The 22,012-nt window shown below is 45.8% G+C and overlaps 1 protein-coding gene across 2 annotated transcripts in view; it reads right to left on the bottom strand.

Moving 5' to 3' along the window:
- FBXO3 (F-box protein 3) overlaps window positions 1–22,012 on the bottom strand; it is a 138,748-nt gene that overhangs the window by 36,656 nt on the left and 80,080 nt on the right. For both annotated transcript variants that reach the window (XM_078684269.1, XM_078684270.1), the window contains exons 3-6: window positions 14,130–14,293; window positions 4,530–4,644; window positions 3,621–3,825; window positions 1,592–1,637 (exon numbers count right to left, since the gene is read on the bottom strand). In XM_078684269.1, the coding sequence (XP_078540395.1) occupies window positions 1,592–1,637; window positions 3,621–3,825; window positions 4,530–4,644; window positions 14,130–14,293 (530 nt within the window). The remainder of the gene's footprint in view (window positions 1–1,591; window positions 1,638–3,620; window positions 3,826–4,529; window positions 4,645–14,129; window positions 14,294–22,012) is intronic.

Here is a 22,012-nt window from a genome sequence, read left to right as displayed (position 1 = left end):
ATACCACATGGGCCTCACTGAAACGATGACTAAGGTCTCCACCTACTGGTACTATACGCCGGAGCGGCTCCATGAAATGGACCGTTGGAGGGGGTGCGGGCACCGGGGCACACTGACACACATTCTATGGGACTGCCCGCTCCTAGGACCCTACTGGAAGGAAGTGCTAGATGACATTGATTCACACTTTGACACAGAACTACCGCGCTTCCCCGCATATACCCTGTTAGGGCTTCCAAATGGGTTGATGTATCCCCTCAGATCACGCAGGGGCAGACAAATAGCCATTGCATTGGGTTCGGCAGTTCAGAACATATTGTCACACTGGCGCACTACCACACTACCCTCTCTCACGGGCTGGCTACATAGATTATGGCATGTACTGGGCATGGAGAAGAAGTCGCTCACAGTAGCGGGGGATACGGAGCAATTTAACGATCTTTGGCAACCGTTCCACTCTTTACTGCTCACTGAATTCAAGGAACTCACCTGTCCTAAATACCTTCGCCTCTTGAGGCTCACGAGTCCTGCAGCACCGACCTCCTGAGCTAATACGGGACTCTCCTTCCTGGCTAAGTGTGAACAAGGTAGACAGCCTGGAGATGACATGCGCACTGGACGAAAGGGGGGGAAGGGGGTGGGGGGCTAGGGGTGTTGGGGATCCGGGTGTTTGGGTTGGGGGGTAGTTTAAGGAGGGGAGGTTCCTTTATCATTGCAACGATGACTATCATTCAGTGCTGAGGCGGACTGGCCCATGATCGAACTGTCCTTTGCAGATATACCGCTAGAGGCATGGCCTGGTCCGCACTAACGTGATACCTCCTAGATTTTGTATGTTTGTCCCTTTATGTTGCACCGAATAAAATATTTTAAACATAGAGGCAGTGAGAAGTCAGAGTGAGGAGTGAAGGTACACCCCTAAATTCCAAATTCAAGTTGCCTTGATGAAGCCTCTTCAACGGTAACATGCAAGTAAGTTTCAAGAGGCATACTGGGAAGGATGAAGTTTCAGATTTTGACAGGAGACCACACGGTTTAGGCGTTGCTGTCATGGAGAGGTATCTGGGAACTTAATCTGTTGTTCAGTCAGCACACTGTAGTATATGAGACAGGGCTACCTGCCTATGGATGGGGTTACTAAATTGAGGAAGGGGTCTAAAAGTGGCCAGGTAATGAAGTTGGGACTTGCAAATGTCTCTCCTTCTGGCTTATCGAGTAGCATAGGGATTCAGCATTGTTCAAGGTGGCCTTGGATAGCACTGAATAAGCACTGGCAACTGAGGTAAAACAAACAGGGGCAGAAGAGATGACAGAGGGTTGGTGGGGCTAGTCGAGCCTAAGGATCATGGGAAAGGCGCGCTGAAATTGGATAGGCACAAGTAGCTTGGTGTGGGACGAAGATAGAAGTGCTTGAGTCAGTAATTAGATTGTTATGCTAAAATTACACACACCACACATCTTAAATAATTTGATATAGGAAGCAAATATAGCAAGTGCACCTAGTAGTAATTAAGTTGCCTTCTGTCAATGTATAGATATATATATATTACACAACTTTGGAAAAATATCCACTGAATGTTACTTTGCTTACCTGTAATGAACATGTCTATTGCAGATGGATTCTGTGCTATTTGATCCTACATATAGAAATGAGAGAATGAAAAATCTTGCATTATAAAATATAATATTATGAATAAAGAATTACTCCTGCAATGTTTCTGACCCACTGATTTCTTTCTTTCTATTATTGATTAATTTAACTATTGGCAACACCCCTTTATTGTATTACCCCAAAACATGGAGCATTTAGTCTTTTCCTTCAGTTGTGTATCATCACATTTTCTTTGAATTTCACATCGCTGGATGTCCCTCATTGGAAACCCCATCTAAAGGATATTTATTTGCAAGAGCAGGGTCTCCGCGCAATCAAAAAATAAAATTCATTAAGAGTATCTCATACCTTGAATGTACGCAGAAGACACAAATGTATATTTTGCAAAACCCAACCATTGGATGCATATGACAAATAAAATTAAAATAGTCACCCGTACTGAGGGCATTAAGGAATTCTCCAATTTGTGTCAGTCTGTCAGTCCCGATATCTCTAGTATTTCTTACTAACTTGACTCATGGACCCATCACTCAAGCTTCTGCTCATTTGAGGCATCCCACCACTCCTTCTGGGTCACCTCAACTCTTCACCACTGCCCATGGCTCCATCACTCAACTTCCCATGTAGAATGGTGAAAGGGGCATGGTAGTTTCTTAAGAGGATGGAGATTATGATGGGGGATTCTCCAGTTGCAAAACTATAGGTAGATTTCAATCTAATTCGAACAAAAATGTCATGCCAGTATGACAAGTGCCGTACTGGACACTGACACCAAAACAAAACCAGAATCCATCACAGGCCCTGCCGAAATGTGGAAGTTTCTTAAATAGTACAGGAAAGCCAGGAAGACACTTTAGACACAAAACCACTCTTTCTATGTAGGGCGCCAACCTCTGGCACTGTAAAATAAGACGCATGTTTTCAATTCAATCTTAACTAGAGTGACACAACTGAATACCATTTTGAAATGCGCTTGTTATTTGATGGGAGGAAAATGTAACTTTTACACTCCAAAATTTACTTCTTAATGTGCTCTCTTCAATGCCTGCTTACTACATGCAGCCTCTCACTGACATTTGGCTTTTTCTTCTTTTGTCTAGCATGTCTCACTTTGATGAGCAAATAAGTAGGGGTGGGCAATAAATTCCGCTCTTCCGGCAGAATTTGGCCACTCAGCGTTCTGTCCGAATTCCGCAAACTGCTGTATGGTAGAATTTATTCTCATGCGCAGCTTGCCAACAGTAAGTTTGCCACCAAGATCTGGCATCCCCTAGTGCGGTTTTCGGTCACTAGGAGGGCACCAAGGGAGATTTCCCCCATACAAGCGGACACAACCATTCGTGGTCAGAAAGCTGCTGCTTGAGTATACAATCTACTTGAGCAGCAGCAAATTCAACTTGAGTAGCAGCACCCTCTGGTATTTTGAGTTGTGCCGTTCACACTGATTTTTCAGCATGGAATGAGCTCCTAGAGCTAAAAAATCAGCACGCGCAGCACGATATGCCTAATGCCACCCGTTTGCACGGAAACTCAGAGAGGTTTCATGTAACTTTGCGGAATCCCACACGTTCGGCCCACCCCTACAAATAAGTTTACTTTGTCTTTTCACTGTGCTCATGCCACATGCAATATCAATGCACAGCCCAATAAACACAGACGATTTGCATGTGGCCAGCAGAAATTAATTCAATGATTTATGGTGAAATGTACTCTTTTTCTCAGATAAAGAGCAGCACTCTTTGTTAGAGAGGCATTGCACTTGAATAATGCTACTGCTAATGTTACTCTAACAACTCAAATGGGAAGCAGAATGTATAAAAAGTGACATCAAGCAGATAGTGGTCCATGTTGTTCTGATTGGGTGTAAGGCTTCCCAGCCAAGCATGCAACCCACATAAAATACCAATTCTCAAATGCATGTTGTTCTGACTTTGGAACTACAGGAGTGGAAACAAAGCACATACATTGCTATATTGGCGTTAACTTCTTCGGTAGAAGAGAGCCTTACTGGACATTGGTAGAAAATATCACACTGTTCACGCCCCTCTACATTCTCTAGTGCCATGTACTGACTCAGGCCGGTGTGAATGCAAAAGGTCAGAGGCAGGCATTGCCGCAGTCCAGGTCTATGCTGGAATCCTCCTGCAGCAGTATCAATGTCCAGCAGATCTTCTGAGCGATAGTGATTGGACAGGGCCATGCTCCCCATCAGCCTGAGTGCAAAATAGAAGAGAAAACAGTTACAATGATGTGCAGCTACACACTTAGATTTCCTCTACCTTTGTCACATTGTGGTTTATCGGGCAGTGGCCCACTAACTTAAGAGTCAACATAAACCTCAACGAAATAAAGGTGCATAAACAATAAAATCAATAGCCATTAAAATAGGGAGCATATTATACTGAATACTAAACCACCAGGTGTTATGTAGACCACAGATCTATTGAAGATGAAATTCAAATCAAACTTTAGAAGCAGCACCTGATACTGTCCAACCTCTCCACACTGCAAGGTCCTTGACGAATGAATGACAGAAGACTCACAAAAAAGAAAGGTCTATCCTGCATGTTTTGTCGACACTACTGAAATAGTGACTAATTTATTCAAGCCCTTTATTGCTTGCAATGTCGTTTTTCAAACGTCAGCTGACATTCTCACAAAAGTGCCTTAAAACCAGGAAATTAGAGTGAGCTTAAACAATCGGTATTGCTATGCACTTGACTCACAAATGGAGCAAGTGGTTTTTTTTTAACCAAATTTCTATTCACCAGCTATACACACACTTGCCAGATTAGATGCAGAGGCTTAGGTGTGCACTCCCGTAAGCAAAGTCACAATTAACATATATTTGTAGAAAAGACTAACACTAGTATCTATGTATGACATCTCTCTTTTAGCCCGCTTTTCTACAACTTACCCTGGTACCACAAGCCTCTGCCCGTTGTGAATCCGAAAGGAGCAACGATAGTCGTCTGGTAACTTGCATTTGATCTGGTCTTCCATTGCATTTAGGTCTTGCTCTTGCACTCCATCTGAGAAGAATATTGCAATGGTAACTTCACACAATATCCCATCAATGAACATCAGGATCATTAACAACATTCCTTCCTATGTCCGCATCAGGCACAAGAATTGTGTAGCAATGGTAAATAACAAGGACCCCCTGATTGTGGATCAATTTCCTGGGTCAGGGCAAGCAATATAATGACAAGTAACAACACCAGGCAAACCAAAATTCCAAAGTGCAATGAAAACCAGCAAATTAAAAATTGCACTTTAGTAAAAAACGATTTTTATAAAAAAAAGTTCCAAAGGTCTATTTGGCCTATTATAGATTCGTGTCCTTCTTTTAAAACGACAGCCAGAGTGCTGCACAATTGAATGTCCGATCAGCCGTATTAATATTTTTAGCTTTTTCATAGTGATTGACACGCTCGCCAAATTACCACAAATATCACTAAGACAAATCAGAACCTGACGGTGCAGTGCCGTAAGCTTAACCTTTCAGATTAATTATATGATGGTACTTTCCTGACGAAGACACTTGGTGTCGAAACGCGTTGAATAAACCGTCACTACTTCACCCTTACCATCATTTTTAAATTTTATGTTCATGTCTGTTTTAATTATTATGTATATGGTTTTTTTGAAAATATATGCATTTTTTGTGTAATTTGTATTAAGAAAATTATTAAATACTCTGATGAATTTTTATAAAAAACGTTTTTTAATAAAACGTCATTTTTAATTTGCTGGTTTTCATTGCACTTTGGAATTTTGGTTTTCCTGGGGTTGTTACTTGTCATTACAAGAATTGTGTAGTCCAGTCAAACACAATAGTGATTTTTCATTATAATTCTTGTCCTTGGTGTTCCCAGTCTTACAATGGCAGCAGATGTCCAGTTCCCTTGCAGAACGCAACAGGTAGATGTTGGCCCTAGTAAAAGTCTCAGTTAATAATGACATTCACTTGCAAAGAATTCCTGGTTGTTTTTGGATTCTTTTTATACATTGCTTGGGTGTAACTCCTGAGTATTTTCAGGTATCATAAAGAAGTGAAATTTGGTCAAAACTTGCCTCGATCACTTTTGAGCACATAATTTTACTACGTCCTAATCTAAGGCAACTGTGTTTTATTTATTTCCAGTCTTGGACATTCACACAGTAATGTTTGGTAACTGACTCAATGAGGACCAATTATAGCCTTATAGGAGTCTACTAAAAGTATTAACATATTCCATAAGAAATCTGTTACTACTCCCTTTCTGAGACAAGAATGCAGGAAGTAATACAGAGTGTTTGTATAGCTTTAACATAGCAAATCTCAATGAATTTGACAATCCATTTTACAATTCCTGCTTTAGATGTAGGATAAGCAAGATGTGGAAGAGTGGAGACAACAAAGAGTTGCTTCGTTTTTCTGATGCAATAATAAGCTGAACAAGATGATGGCTCTTCTAACACACCTCTCGGAGGTAGACCGAGGTTTATGGAAAAACGACAGTCAAAAGACTGACAAAGTGGAAAGGAGAAATTACGTATGGTAGTAAAACAAGGACATGTGCGCAACAACACACTACCTTCATAAATTTTTATAAACTGCCCCTCAACTGATAGAGCTTCATGTATAATTAATCAATGCAGCTCAGTGATGGTAATCAAGAACAAAACAAGCATTTAAAATAACAAGAATACAGTTCTTGAGTAGTACTTCCATGACTTTAATATGAACTATATTAAGGTTCTATGCATTAATTTAGTTCGTGCTACCCTATGAGGAATTATTTTTTATAGTGCTTCTATAAGCTTAACATACCCAGTTACTATAAACAGATTCTTGTTCTGCTTTGAAGACATGCTATAACTGCAGTCAAATAAATCCCATTGCCAAAACAGCTTTTTACAAGTGTAGAACATAGCAAACTATATGCTGTGCTGTGGCCATGAGGGGACCAGTGTATAAAGGTGTAGCAGTAGTTGGCAAAATGTTACCAAATAGCAGCATAAGCTGCTCAAGTAGGAATCTTTCTAGCTCTCTTTAAAAAGTGCCTAGATTCGTTCTGGTGCGGCAAACAGTCAACTTCCAAGATCTTAGGTGCTAAATCACTGAGGGCCTCAGATTGGGTAGAAGCAATTGTCCTGGATGCTACTGAGCAGATCTGGACATAAAGAAGGTTTGGATATGGATGTAAGGACACCTCTATGAGAAGAGAGTATAACAGTTGACCTGCTCATCTTGGTGCAATGAAAATTATGGCGACTGAAAACTGCCCAATTATTTTTGCATCAAATACAGGGTAGGTAACAGCAGGTGAAAAGGGTATTCACCAGTTCCTCCATAGAACATTCCCCAAAAGACTAGAAGGGAGGATACCTAGAGGCTGAGAGACGTTTTGCATGAGTCATAAACATGTCTATTGTTGGGTCCTCTGAACGGTGAATATATGGATATAAATGTGAGATTTGTTCTCCCATTCATGAATCTCCAGATAGTATTTGCTTAAGGGTGTAGAAAGTAGCACTTCCAGAAGATACTCTGATAATAAGTATATATCATACTGTAGTGACCAGTGAAAAATGGCTTATGAATACACAAGCGCTGTGGTGATTGTGAGCTTTCCTGTTTCTCAATCTAATACATTGTGTTCTAGGCTTTTCATACTGTAACCACCTAGTTTTGACCCTTTGTGCAAAATGCTTTTAGTGTCAGTTAATCCACCTACAGACCCAGCACCATTATGTGGTGGAGACTCTCCTGTGGGGACCACTGGCCACGCACTGTGAGGTCTCTCATATATGCGTCCTGCTATGTGAGGAATGCATCTGCTGTGATGGTCACCTGTGTCTGTGGGTTTGAGAAAACTTGCCCGGTAGAAGGTTTCACCTGCACCACCACATCAATTTGTGCTGAGACGTGGGCTCCAGTAATACAAAAGCATTCCAGTTACCAGTCACTTGAGACCTTTGTTCATCTACATTTTCTTGTTTCTGGAACATATTGAGGGGAGCACTGGGTACCAGTGCGATGCACTAAGCCATCATTCCCAGCAGTTTTATCATCATTCTCACTCTCAGAGGATGTAACAAATGTTAAAAGGAAAGTGATATCAAATGCCACGACTCTGTAGTTGAGTAAGCTTTGACTGGCTGAATTTAATAGGGCACACAGAGATGTTTGCACCTGTTGCAGCTAAATGTGCTGACCGTGCACCCGCATCAGCGGAGCAGGGGAACTGTTCCGCATATCGAAAATACAATGTGAGCCACCCCGTCAACCAGCTAATTGTTGAGATAAGGAAACACCTGTATACGGCTGTGACGAAGACTCTTTGCTACCACATTGAGAGTCTCAATTTGTGGGACTGAAAAGATGCAGAAGGGAAAGACTTTGAACTTGTATTCTACTAACCACAAATCTCAGGCAATCGAGTTGCACTTGGTATATTAGGACGTAAGCATTTGTTTGATTAAGGTATGTCATGTAAGCCGGCTACTAGAGTAGGAGCACCTTCTGATGGGAATGGCAGTAGTGGAGTGGATGAGCTGCCATAGAACGCATATGGGTAAGGGAGGGCAGCCATCTTTTCTTTGGATTGAGGAAACGGAGTATACTCCTCGTCATTACTGCTACGTGGGTACAGTTTCTCTGCCACTTTTTTGTAAGTAATGAAGCAACCTCTTCCTACAACAGTGAGCAACAATGGAGGAAGGGAACATCTTGATTTGTAATGCTTTGTTGGTGATACGGAAGTGTGTTTTGAACTTGTAGCCAGTTTCCTTGTGCTATTTTGAAAATCACCCACTAGTCAGCGGTCATGTTCTCCCACTGAGGAACATAAAACTTCAGTCTCCTCTGACAGGTGTCTTGTAATCAGGAGGCGTGAAAAAAAGACACTGATTCGTTGCAGAAGTACCTCTTCTTGGGGCCTCTGTGTCTGACCATTGCCTCGAAAAGTTACACAATGGAACAGTGCCAGTCTTTAGTTTTCTATACTTATCCAGAGCACTCCACTCGAATTAATCGAGCAAAGAGTGTTTAATAATAAAATGTACGACAAAATGTATTCCAATAACTTAGTACACATAGACATTTGAAGAAAATATATAGAGAGATCAATAATGATGTTACATATATAGAACAGAACAGAGATCACACGGTCATGTACTGTTCAAAAATAAATGTCCATAGTAAAACAATAGTGTACTGAGCTTACACATTTTAGTTCAACGTGTGAATAATTCAGACAATGAAAGAAACAATACGCTACAATTGATCGTTTCTTATATGATGTTCGATTAGATCATACAGCCAACATGTGTTTTGTCTAAAAAAGGCTTCCTCATGGCTTGTAGTAGTAATTTTTATGGAAACCAACAAAAACTGGTAGAAAAGCTACCTAAGTGCAACAAAATTGCACACATTGTTAGTGTATATGAAGATCCTTAATTTAAAAATACGATGTTCAAGAAAATTATTTGAAAACTTTTTGTATCTAGGGGTTACTGCACCGCCAGACACAAGTGCAAGGTCGCTGATGTCTAGGTCAACAACCGGACGAGCTACAGTTCAATTGGCACCGAAATACACCCATACTGGGTGACGGCAAGTTCCTCCGGCGGGCCAAGACAACACTGGTTGGTAGGGAGAACGCGGTATTGGCAGTCCTCACCACATTTGGACAGCAAAAGTAGGTCTAAGAATAGAAAGACATAATATTCTGAGTCCAACATTAGGTGGCAGAAGTGCGCAGAGCAAGTGCTCAACATAAAGCAGCATATGCTGTAAACCTGCTCTTACTTATAATGAATTTGTCCTACCTATCAAGCTATTTGGACAGTAAGACATTAGTGCACTGTTATTGTAAAGCACTGCATGTTATACATTTTTGCCTCAAGTAATAGCTTTTCCCAAGTGTGGTCATCACATGTTGCAATCACTGTAGAAATGTCGAACATTGTTAACAGATGTCCAAGAAGGTTGTTGAAATGTAAGCTGTGTTACACTGGGTTAAAGGAGGGGCAACTGCTAGGATTTAAAGAGACACAGGCTGACAAAAGGTTCTAAGCCTGATGACCATCACGATGAATGCAGTCAAAGAGGGCACACCAGTCATAGATTGCCAGTATTATTAAAAAAATTAACGTGAAAGGTTTACTGCTTGACTTAAAATCAAAGTTTAAAAAAACCCTGCTGAGCTAAATTGTTAGACAATAGTGAAAATAGTAATGGTGGAATTTTGAATTAATCGCTGCTATAGGTATTACTCATTACAAAAAACAGTGGACTCTAATAGTTTGGGTGATCAGGGTAAGAATAGACACAAACTGGAATAGTATTTATGTCCTTTGTCCAGCCGGACAAAGTCAAAGTCAAATCGTTGCTCCAGCACTAAGCATGCCAGCAAAGAACGGCCCGTGATGTGCGAATAGTAAAATGCACCACCGTGTGTTTTTTGTTTTAAACATGCCTGGCCACGTAATTACATTGTGTTTTTTTCCCCTTTTCTCCCTCATTTTTTTCCCAATAATATCATTTGTATGTAGCATGAAAGGCAATTGTTTATAATTCCAAGACAAACATGATTTATATATTTGTCCTGAAGATGATGCCATTTATCTTGTTTTTCGGCATGGAAACGTCGTCGACACAATAGGATCATATGTACTGAATATGCTTGTGAATACTATATACAATGGTCACTCAAACTACAATCAAGTTTGTTTACTGATTATAAGTATACAGACCGATTTGCTCGTTCTTGCCTATACTTCTTGTTTTGTCTTGTTCACTGTGGTTCACGGGATGTGCCTCCTTGACATTACTTTCTGATTGTGTGCATCGCCAAATAAATTCCTGTCCGGCTGGTCAAAGGACATAAATACTATTCCAGTTTGTGTCTATTCTTACCTTGATCACCCAAACTACTAGGGTCCACTGTTTTTTGTAATAAGCTAAACCCCAAGGTCCCTAGTGTACTACCTTAGGGTTCCCTTGTTTCCTATAACTATAGGTATTACTCATAGCCACATTCTAGACCATTGTCTTATGCTCACTGTACCACTATAAACAGGGACCAAGCATTACCAAACCATTGTTGCCCCCATTCCCCTTCAACAAGGGACAGTCATCCTGAACTTCTAGGCTATGTCTCATGCATGGGAACAATAGCAAACCCAGAAAGGGTATGGCCTTATTAGACTATTGGTGAGGTGCATAGTGAGCTGGCGGACCCATATTTGGACAAACAAAGTTGAGTTAAGACAATTATGTTATGGAATGCACCGTAAGTAAATACCTGCTGCTCAAAGTGTTTACATACATCACCCTATTGGAGTCAAAGTGAGTCACTTTAATGGTAAAGGTATACCAGGGGTGGGGGGACCCTTGTCACAGGCACTCAAAGCTGCACTTCACTGACAAAGCTTAACAAAGCAGAAACTGGTATGGGTTTTTGAGTTCCCATACAGAGGAGATGCAGCCAGTACCTGCTAGATTGTTAATAAGCTCAGGACCAAAACTGATTTGCATATGGTTGTTTATCTTCTAAACAGATACAGAAATACTAAAAAATAAAAGACTAAAGAATGTTTAATATGCCCAGCTTTGGGTCCAGTTCTTCTACATAATTCATGCCATGTGTGCTTTCCTGTTTAAATGCTGAACAATTATTTCGTTTACCAGATGACCTCTAAATACCGGTGCGTAAATGCTTTGTCTTCGCATCAACTTCTTTAGAAGTCAATGAGCACCGATTTTGCCCGCAGCAGCACTTTTCTTCCTGAGAAACCTTGGCTAGTTTCTTACTAGACAGACATGAGATAGACTGCACCTACAGATCATCTTTCTGTATTTGGCCGTTTTTCCAAGTCTAACTAAGCTTTCCTCATAACTGGTTCTATAAAGACATTTGCCGAGACTTCCAAAAGAATTTAGAAATTTTAATTGCTTTTGCACAACTATTATCAGTTTGTTCTTTAATATTACAATAGCTAGTTGGTAATGAGAAGAGAAGCATTTCCACGATCACTCACACATAGCAAAGTGACCAGAATGCTTTCTGATAAAACAATGCGCTCAGATCCAGTACTACGCAACTTGCATGACTAATCATTACCTAAACTACGGAGGTCAAATAAAAATGTTAAGGCCTGTTACCAAACCCACCCTTTGCACTTGAATAACTTACACCCAGACTCAATGGTATACCTTTTAAAAACCAACACCAGTACCAAGTTCAATGTGGCTCAATGAAGTGTGGTTTGTAGTTTCATTAGTGCATTACTACAAGCAGGACTGCTCTTTTTAGGTCGAGCCTAGCTCAGCACGCATGCGCTGCTCTAGGAGATGACCTTTTGGAATTGGTCTGCACTTTTCCAACACTCGTGCATGTGGCGGCATTCACCTTGCGGGAGCGAGCAGCGGCGCACAGGGGCCAACAGTTTCTAATTAGCTTGGCTGTGCGCGCTTGTTTACATTTGCCTGTCTCGAAAATAGCGGTGGCGTGCTTCACTTTCCCGCTCTGGCTCCTAGGGCATGGTGAGCACTTTCCGCTATATGTATCAACAAACCATTTTGCATTTCCTAAATAGCGAATTTTAAGGAATCGCTATTTAGGAAATGCAAAACGGTATGTATGTACAAAATCGCTTTCCAATAGCGATTCCTTAGCATTCCTAATTTGAGATTAGCAAATTGTCATTCGCAAATTACCCCTTCATTTCCATGGGCCAGGAGGCCCATAGGAATGAAAGTGCAATTTGCAATTAGCAATTTGCTGATCGCAAATTAGGGATTTTTCCAAGGGTGCAGGGGTGTCTCAAGAACACCCTGCTGCACCCCTGAAAAAGACATTTGGGGGCATATGGCGCACATACATGCCCTAAGGGCATGTATGGGCGTCATATGGCACCTTTGGGTTTTTTCCAAAAAGCTTTTTGATAAGAATTCGCAAATTACCACCAACTAGAAGTTGGTGGTAATTTGCTAATCCTTAATGGCATTTTTTCCATAATATTTGTTTGATACATTGCATTTAAGGAATCGCAAAATTTGCAATTCCTTAAGTGCAATCGCAAAATAAGGATTAGCAAATTTTGCTAATCCTTATTTTGCATCAAACTTGTTTGATACATTCCATTTGTCCATTTAGCATTCGCAAAGGCCGAAATTCGCAGAATTTCGGCCTTTGCGAATGCTAAATAGCTTGATACATATAGCGGTTTATCTCTTTGCTCGCGTTGCTTCCCTTATAGCCCCCGCCCGCAACGCTCTCCGAGAAGCAGGACACCTCTTTTGTTCTCCCTTGTGACTGCGAGCTCAAGACTTGGTTCAGTTCCCGCACTGCTCTGTCGGGGGCAGTGAAGCCCTCCGTTTGTGTGTGCTAGTTGCTGATCATGCTCTAAATTGGGTATGGCGCGCTCTCCCACCGGCGCTGCTTGAGCAGTCCCTGAGCCTCCCACTGCAAGGTGCGCTCACCCCGTAACATGCTAAGTAGACGCGCACCTCAGCGCGAGGGAGATTTATATTAGGGTTTGCAAATAAGACAACTGCTTTATTGTTTCGGTCCGCAAAGAACCTTCAATTCACTCCTTTTGGCCTGAGTGGTCCCCAAGGCAGTACGCAGCGCACCTTGCCTTTTGGGCAGACATAAGGTGGCCTTGTATTTTCAGCAATCAACTAGTAGAGATCATGGGAGGTCACACACGCACACAGTCCTACCATTATTTCTGCAACTTCTGCAGCTGCCGTGCGCGCTTGTGGGCAGCTGCATGTGGCTAACTTGTACCTCAAGGATTTTCAGTGTCTGTGCCCTCCCCCCATCCACCCACTCCACTGTGCTTTGCTTTGGCCATGCCTTTATAGGCCATACCCTGGGGCACTTGAGGTTCTAGGTCTTGTGGATACATGACTGGCGAGTCCTCCACGGAGGCCCCGCGTCATCATTTCGAATCAGTAACTACTACAGTCCATGTAGGAGGCGCCCAGAGGCTACTGCGGTCTACATGGCGTATTTGGTACCGCTATGGCCTGTATTTTTATGGTGATATATGCATTATGATTCACGTGTTCTTATTCCCTGAACTGCTGCATTGCATGCTCCGATACTATGACGCATATCGCTTTGATTCCGGTTTATTCAGGATAACGAGTACCATTTCCGGACCTGCACCATACTAATAATACATGGGGATTTATTTGTTTTTTGCTATAATTATAACTTAGGTAACAAAAATGCTTATAACACTTTTTACTATAACTTTGCAACATGCTGCACAACAGCCACACTACTCTACAACATAGCTTAAATACACTGGCAAAGCCAATAGCTCTGACTAAACACTTATAAGATCCAAAAGGCGAGACTTATTGGCTAGGCCAATGCTTGTTCATTCAAGTCCCAATTTACTACATATTACAAGGAAATGTTACACACAGTGGGCTTTAGGGCCTTATTTGTACAATGTGGCATCTTAATAGAAACAGACGATCGGTCAGAAATTCACATTGCAGCAATACCTTTCAAGGACAGAATCATGCGGGGACATTTTTCTCCTAGGTATCGCTCAAGATCATCCCAGGCTTGCTTTAAGGTGGCGTAGTGCTGAATGTACCGCCCTAGGTCGGCGTAGAACTCCTTGAAGGCAGCCTTCCAGTTCCGACTCCTTGGTCCCTTCTTATCCCTAGATTGAGGTGAAGGAACAGGTTACCCAATCAGTGATGGAAGTTGTTTCCATGGTAAATATGCTCTATAGCTACACATTATTGATGTACTTGAACCAACGCACCCTAAAATCTTTGTAAGTAGCATTATCAAAGCCAATTATTTTAGTATTTGTGTTGTAAAGAAGGTTTATTACACTTATGTGAGGCACAAGGAAGTGATATTGCGTATGTGGCTTCAGTGCAGTCACTACATAATTTGTGTTTAGCAGTAAAGACCAGCACAGGCTTCTGTCATACACCAAGTCATTAGATCATGGCCACTATCAGTAAACACAGATGCAAGTATTTTTCTATTAGTACATAGAGGAACATTTCGAACAGAAATTATGTGCATACAGCCAGGTAGACATATGGTACATAGACTAATCAGTGGGAAGGGTGGTGTCACAAACACAGATTATAAAGGGAAATTGGACTTAAGGGGCTGTTTAGAAATCAGAAACAGCATATGAAATACAGTACTACAGTGTATAAACAGTTAGAACATATTAACACAGTGAGGCCCATAAAACAAAATCCTTAGTATCTGTGGCCTTCCTACATCGAGGGATGGGAGTTCAGTTTAGATTTAAAGTCCTGTATTGTAGGGCAGGCGCTAATGTTTAGTGGGCGAGCATGCAGGTGATTGGGCCCAAGGTAAAAAGGTTCGAATCTGGATGAGACGCATGGCGGTTTCGGTGTTGTAAGGGGGTGCAGGTTGGCATATGTTAAATTGAGAGAAGGGATTTTTCGGGAAAGAGTCTCTGAAAGATAGCATGCAGCTGACCCATGTATAGCTTTTAAGATGGGACACTGAAACGTCCTCTAGTGGCAAAGTGTAGAATTTTGTCAAGGGTCGCGAAGCCATGACGAGGAAGGCCCACTGATAAAGATTATTGCAACGGACAAGCTTGATAATAAACAGTGAGCTAATCAGTACTTTTAACAGTACTGAATGGAACATACCTACAGATTATGCATTCAGATAAGATACCCAGATACAGGGGCAGCTGAGGGTAATGAAGCATTGCGTCCGCATGGCGAAGCTTAGATATACGCCTAAGTTTCTGAATGATGAGGTAAAGGGTAGTGTGTTTTGTGGGAAGTAGATGGAGCTATAAGAGAACCTAGTTTTGCAGAAGAGAAAGTAAAGGACCTCCATTTTAGCAGAGGTTAACAGTGATAAATGCAGAAAGGTTTTCCCATATTCGAGGATGCAATGAGGGAGAAGCATGGGAACGAGGAGGAAACGTGGGTGTCCTCTGAATGCGGGAATTGATATCAAGTGAGGTGATGTAGAGTGAGAAGAGGAGTGGGGTGGTCAATACACCACGCTTTGGGAGACACAGACTGGTAAAGGGGTGAAATGGGCTCTGAGGACTTGCCGGTCCACAGTGGACAATTGGTTTGAGTGGTAGAAGGAATTGCAGATGGGGGGCGTGGCCGAGAGCCGAGCATGGCGGACGCTTGTTGAATTAGCTCCGTCCTCTGCCCGGTAAAACTAGCTTAATGCCTGACACCCCGACGGCCCCGGCGACCCGCCCGGGTCTGCATGAGGCGGAGACATTGCAGGGCAGACTGGTCGGAGTCTATTGCCCGGCAAAACGACTTGCAAGGCGGCGAAGCGTCCGAGGCGGGAGAGGCCTACTGTCGGACCGGGAGCCGCGGCCTCGAGTGAAGTGTGGGCCCGCAGTGAGAACGACCTGCCGGGGGCGCCGAGCTGACGGGAGGCGGAGCTGACGGGAGATCGCTTGCGGAAGTGGAGTGGTGCCAATGCCGACCCCCCCCCCCCCAAGACCCTGCCGGAACACCTGGCGCGCACCCCTGGCGCAATTGGCCGGAGCGACACTGGGAGCGCGCGGAGCTACCCTGCCGTGCAGGGCCCACTGGTGACGGGGACGCCTGAAGCGCAGCGGAGTGAGTAGAGCCTAGCCGGGGGCAACGAGCAGAAGGGAGACGGAGCGAAGCGGAGGCCTCAACTTTTGGGACCCACGCTATACCCAACCCCCGCCGAATCGCAGCGGTCCAGGAGGTGAGGACGGAGGGCCGTTGCAGTGGCGCGCTTCGGCGCTTCGACGCCATGGACACAGCGGCGCAGGGGACTGCCCGGCGCTGTGAGAGAACCACGAGGGTGGAATAGGGAAGCTACCGGGGACGAGCGGCACCACGACCTGGCTGGGCGCCCACAGGGGATAGGTACGACGCAGCAAGGAGAACACTGCATCGTTGGAAGGGGGCCCAGTCCTTGCAGAGGTGTCGAGCGGCGAGGCGGCCATACTGCTTTGTGACCGGAGGCCGGCCTCGCAACATAGCAACTGGAGGGCCCCCCCTGGTGATACCGACGGTGCAGGAGGTCGTGCTGCCGACGCCGGGAGTACTGCAGACCATAGGGACTGCTGAGATAGGGGAGGCTCTCGACACGGCTGCAGAGCCCTGCAGGGTCTGCGGGCAGAAGAGACACGCCGCCGCGTGTTCCCCAGGGAGTCGGACGGAGGGACATTGGCTTTCCTGTCTGAGAAGAGTGGACTCCATTGAAGTGCGGAGGGCCTGCGCGGACACGGGCTTTGAGGTAACGGAGGGGAAACGCACGGGCAGCCGATCCGGTGCGGAGCGGCGCCCGGACAAGGGACTAGTCGTTGTATAACGCACTCACCTAGGCGCAGTGCAGCCGGCCGCTGCTGGGACCCAGGTCGGATCTCCTGATACGGGCTTAATATCACCATAAACGCGCTGAGTGTACGGCTTAACGATTTAACACCTCGTCGCCCACACACGGAACACAGGCAGTAGTAGAGTCGAGATCGGCGCATGCGAGACACCTGAGGCACAAATTATTGCACACTGGAACGAAGTCCCCCCGGGGGCGCAAACATCGCCATCCTGTCGTCGAGAAACATGGGCAGGAACAGGAACAAGGTGCCTGAAAGGGGCGCTGACCTGACGCAACAGTCTATTGGCTCAGAAGACCCACTGGCCTCTTCCAACGTTGAGATGGTGCCTCCAACGGGCCAGACTTCACAGGAGGCCAAACTAGACCTTATACTGACAGAGATACGGGCTTCCAGGGAAGCGATGGAAACGTGCATGGACCAAATGGCAACTGGTATGGCTCTACTGCGCGCTGATCATAACAAGCTGGCGGAGAGGGTCACGGAACATAAACTGGCCCTGGACGATATGATACCGCAGCAGACGGAGCAATCCACGAAAATGGAAAACGTGGAGAAGCAGCTGAAATTAATATGGGAGAAGATGGACGATGTGGAAGGGCGGGCGCGCCGTAACAATGTACGAATCCTAGGAATTCCGGAGCGAAGCGAGGGGAGGAACCAGACGCAGTTTGTAGAGGATTGGCTGCAGAAACTTGCGGGGCCACAGGCACTTACGCCTCTCTACAGCGTGGAGAGGGCACATAGGATACCAGGTAGACCACCAAGGGCAGGAGCGGCACCTCATCCTTTAATAACTCGCCTGCTCAACTACAAAGATAGAGATATAGTGTTGCGAGTAGCACGAGAGAAGGCACACATACGCTTTGAGGACAAGATTATATCGATTTACCCAGACTTTACCCCGACGGTGCAAAGGGCCAGGTATACGTTCCTGAGCGTGAAGAGACGATTGCGGGATAGGAACCTGAAATACGCCCTGCTGTTCCCTGCCGGCCTGAAAATAATTCACAACAACAAATCACTTTTCTTTGACACGGCCGAGGAGGCGGCGGAATGGATGGAAGTGACGCTGACACCGCCCAATTCGCAAGACCCTCTAGTGGAGGAACAACGGAGGAACAGACCACCGCGAAGGGAGGAGAAGCCGCCTGCAGAGGGTGTCACACAAGAGGAAGTGGAGGTAACGAGCGGACCGGACACCCTGGCTGGAATGCGGGTGTCACAGGAGAGGGCCCGGCTGACAGAGGCCGCTCTGGCTGCACACAACGCAGGCGGCGCGGCGGTCCTAGATAGCGCCTCTGATGCCCGGACGGAGGTGTCTGGCTCTGCGGATAGCCTGCAACTTTTTCCGAAAATAACCGCACAGGAGGCGAATGAACTTTAATGGGACTTCGGAAGACTCCGACTGGTAATGTACAGACTGCATGTAGGACTCTGGGCGGGTTGGCTGGGACCGGGGGTACGAACACTAGCCAGGGCACACCAAAAGGACTCCGGCGGGGCCCAGGCGTGGGAGAGCGGGACCACACCCCCAGGGCGCAGCAATGGTACTGTTTGATTGCCACCCCAGTTGGGTGCAAGTGTTTGGACCTCATAGTTCTTTAAATGGGGACCTTGATGTTTTGGGGATTTTTGTAACTGGGGCACTCACGGCAGCATTTGCAGGAACACTTGTAACATGGTGGGATACACTGGTTCTACTTGTCACAAACAGCCATGGGGTCACTTAGCGAATACAAAATGTGCACCTGGAATGTGAGAGGAATGAGCTCAGTCCATAAAAGGCATAGGGTGCTAGCGCAACTAAATAGGAGACATGTTGCAGTGGCATACTAACAGGAAACACATCTGAATAGGGATGAAGGTGCGAAACTGCTCAAGAAATGGAAGGGGCAACTGTTTGCCACTACTTACTCTGTGTTCTCCCGGGGGGCGGCAATATGGATCAGGAACTCAGTCCCCTTTAAGATGATGGAAGAGAGGTTAGACCCAGAGGGCAGGTATGTGCTTATCAAGGGATTGTTGGATGGCTCCCCTGTTGTGCTTGGCTGTGTGTATGCACCGAATGTGGGTCAGACAGGTTTTTTAACCATGCTTAACAGAGCGATAGCTGACTGGTCGGAAAATGTGTGGATTATTGGAGGGGACTTTAATGCAGTCCTAGACGTATCGCTGGACAGGTCGCACCCACCACTGCAGGCTACTGAAAGCAGGAGGCAGGCAGAAGCACTTTCTCAATGGGCAGCGGGTTGGGGGCTGGCGGATATTTGGAGATGCATGCATTTGTCAGACAGAGATTATACCTTCTTCTCCCCTCCCCATGGTTTACACACGAGAATATCACGTTTTGCAACACAACATTGCTGGGGGAGGTGGTAGCCTCAGAACACATGGGTAAAACCCTCTCGGACCACAATCCGGTTGAAGTCACGCTGAGATGGGGCAAGATACCCACTCCGATACCGACATGGCGTATGTCCCCGGAGCTGCTGGAGGACACTGTTTTTAAGGCCACCATGGCGGACTACATCACACAACATTTCCACATAAATGATGGCACGGCTAGCACGTGCCAGATTGAGTGGGATGCCTTTAAGGTGTACATAAGGGGGGAAGCAATGAACACACGATCGGGTATGAGGCGTATGATCATGGAGAAGCTTAGCGATGTGGAGGGCCGTCTGGCCATGCTGGAGAGGGAGGCTGCGGGTACGAATTTGCCTTTTACACCTTTGCAGGAAGCACATATTCTACAAGCTGAGCTGTTGGAAGAACTTCGTGTCCTGGATTACAGGGAATACACATGTAGACAACATACCCACGCGGACAAATCCGGTCCCCTACTGGCCCGATTTTTGCGAGATGCTCCGGCCCCCACTCCTGTGTTGGAGGTTATGGACCAAACTGGGAAGCTGATGGCGACACAGTTCGATATAAACGCCGCCTTTCGTGACTACTATGAGTCACTGTACGGTCCACATCGACGTATGTCAGATGAGGCATTTGACGAGTTCATGTCGGGACTCGAGCTGCCGCGCCTAGAAAAGACCCAGAGTGAAGTCTTGGCGCGACCCATATCGGTTGCGGAGATAAGACAGGCAATACGGGCACTTCCGAGGAACAAGACCCCAGGAACCGACGGCTTACCGGCGGAGTTTTATGGGGCATACATAGACTTGTTGGCCCCGCGATTACACGTGGTGTTCAACGAAGCGAGGAAAGCAGAGGGGTTACCGCAGTCCACACTGCAGGCTCTGATTGTTTCATTGCCGAAGCCGGGTAGGGACTGTTTACGGTTAGCTAACTACAGACCACTGTCTTTGCTGAACACTGACCACAAGGTACTGAGCAAGGTGTTAGCGACGAGACTGGCACAATATATCCCGGGCCTGATCCACCTGGACCAATGTGGTTTCGTGCCAGGCCGAAGCACGGCGATGAATCTGAGGAGGCTTAGCTACATCATGCTTCACGAGCGTTTACCCATGGCAACCGAGGGCTGTATCTCGTTGGATCTGCGGCAGGCATTCGACTCCCTCCGGTGGGATTATATGTTCGCAGCGCTGGAACGGTTCGGGATCCCGGCTGACTTTATAGCTTGGCTCGGATTACTGTACACCCGCCCTACTGCTAGGGTGCGCACGAACAGATTTATATCGCCTCAATTAGACATAGCGAGGGGCACGTGGCAAGGTTGCCCGCTATCCCCGCTATTGTTTATACTAGCACTGGAGCCGCTTCTATGTAAACTGCGGCTTCAGGCGCAGCACAGAGGCATCAAGAGGGGAGGTGCAACTCATGTAGTATCGTCGTACGCCGATGACATCATCCTCTATTTAAGGGATTTACAAGGGGGACTGGACCCCATTCCCGAGCTTTTTGAGGACTTCAGTGCGCTCTCAGGCCTTACGATCAGCGATTCTAAGTCGTACGGGTACTGTTTCACTGCCCTAGAGGCACGTGCCCCCTTGCCCTTCCCACCCTATAGCTTCGAAATGGCGGAGACAACCTACCGCTACCTGGGGATACAGATTTATAGGAGGGCGGCAGATATGCTTGATGGTAACCTGGGTCGGGCTGTAGCAGCACTGAGGTCGCAGGTACAATTCTGGACCGCACTGTCTGTGGCGGGCAGGGTAGCCATCTCCAAGATGGTAGTGCTCCCGAGACTCCTTTACTACTTTACGAACTTGCCCTTTATGGTTCCAGCTATTGTATTTCGAACCTTGAATACCATACTAACGGAGCTGGTCTGGGGACGGGGTAGACGCCGCATAAGTCTGGCAAAACTACAACTACCCACGGCGGCTGGGGGGATGGGAGTTCCGGACTTATTGGCATATTACTATGCGTGCCAATTACAGTGGCTGGCTTATTGGCTAGCGGGACGCAACCTGCATGAAATAGACATGTCTGAAGACGACAGGGGTAGGGGTGCCATACACACTCTGCTGCTGCCGAACACGGCGGTCCCTGGGCAATCTCCTCTCTTGCTCAAGATGGCCATCGCCTGCTAGAGGAGAGCTGTGAGATGCACGTCCCCCACCTCTTCCTACGCTCCCACAATACCATTGCTGGGGATCCCATTGGGGACGGGAATGTTATCTACAAGGGCGCTCACCACGTAGACGGATGCTGGGGTGTCGCAGGTGGGCGATTTATTCACCGATGGTCACATGATGACCTTTGAAGACTTCTGCACAGCACACCACGCGCCTGGGGGGATGTTCTTACTACATGGAGGGGTGCGCGGCTACATCACACGGAATTGGGCACCGGAAGGTAACGAACCGAATATAAACCCACTACACACGATGCTATACCTGATGGGCTCAGGGAGCAATTTAACAAAATGGATCACGAGTGGTATCCGTACCGGGAGGGCGATATCGCTGCAGCCGCTGCGTGAAGTATGGGAGAGGGATGCAGGCAGAGCGTTTCGAGATAAAGAGTGGGAGCGTGTTCTTAAATTCCCCAAGAAAGTTTCGAGGAACCCAAAGTTTAAATTCATTCAACTTATGATCC

This window comes from Lissotriton helveticus, chromosome 3_2, assembly GCF_964261635.1.
Source record: "Lissotriton helveticus chromosome 3_2, aLisHel1.1, whole genome shotgun sequence".
Taxonomy (NCBI): Eukaryota; Metazoa; Chordata; class Amphibia; order Caudata; family Salamandridae; genus Lissotriton; species Lissotriton helveticus.
This window is presented reverse-complemented; position numbering and strand designations above follow the sequence as displayed.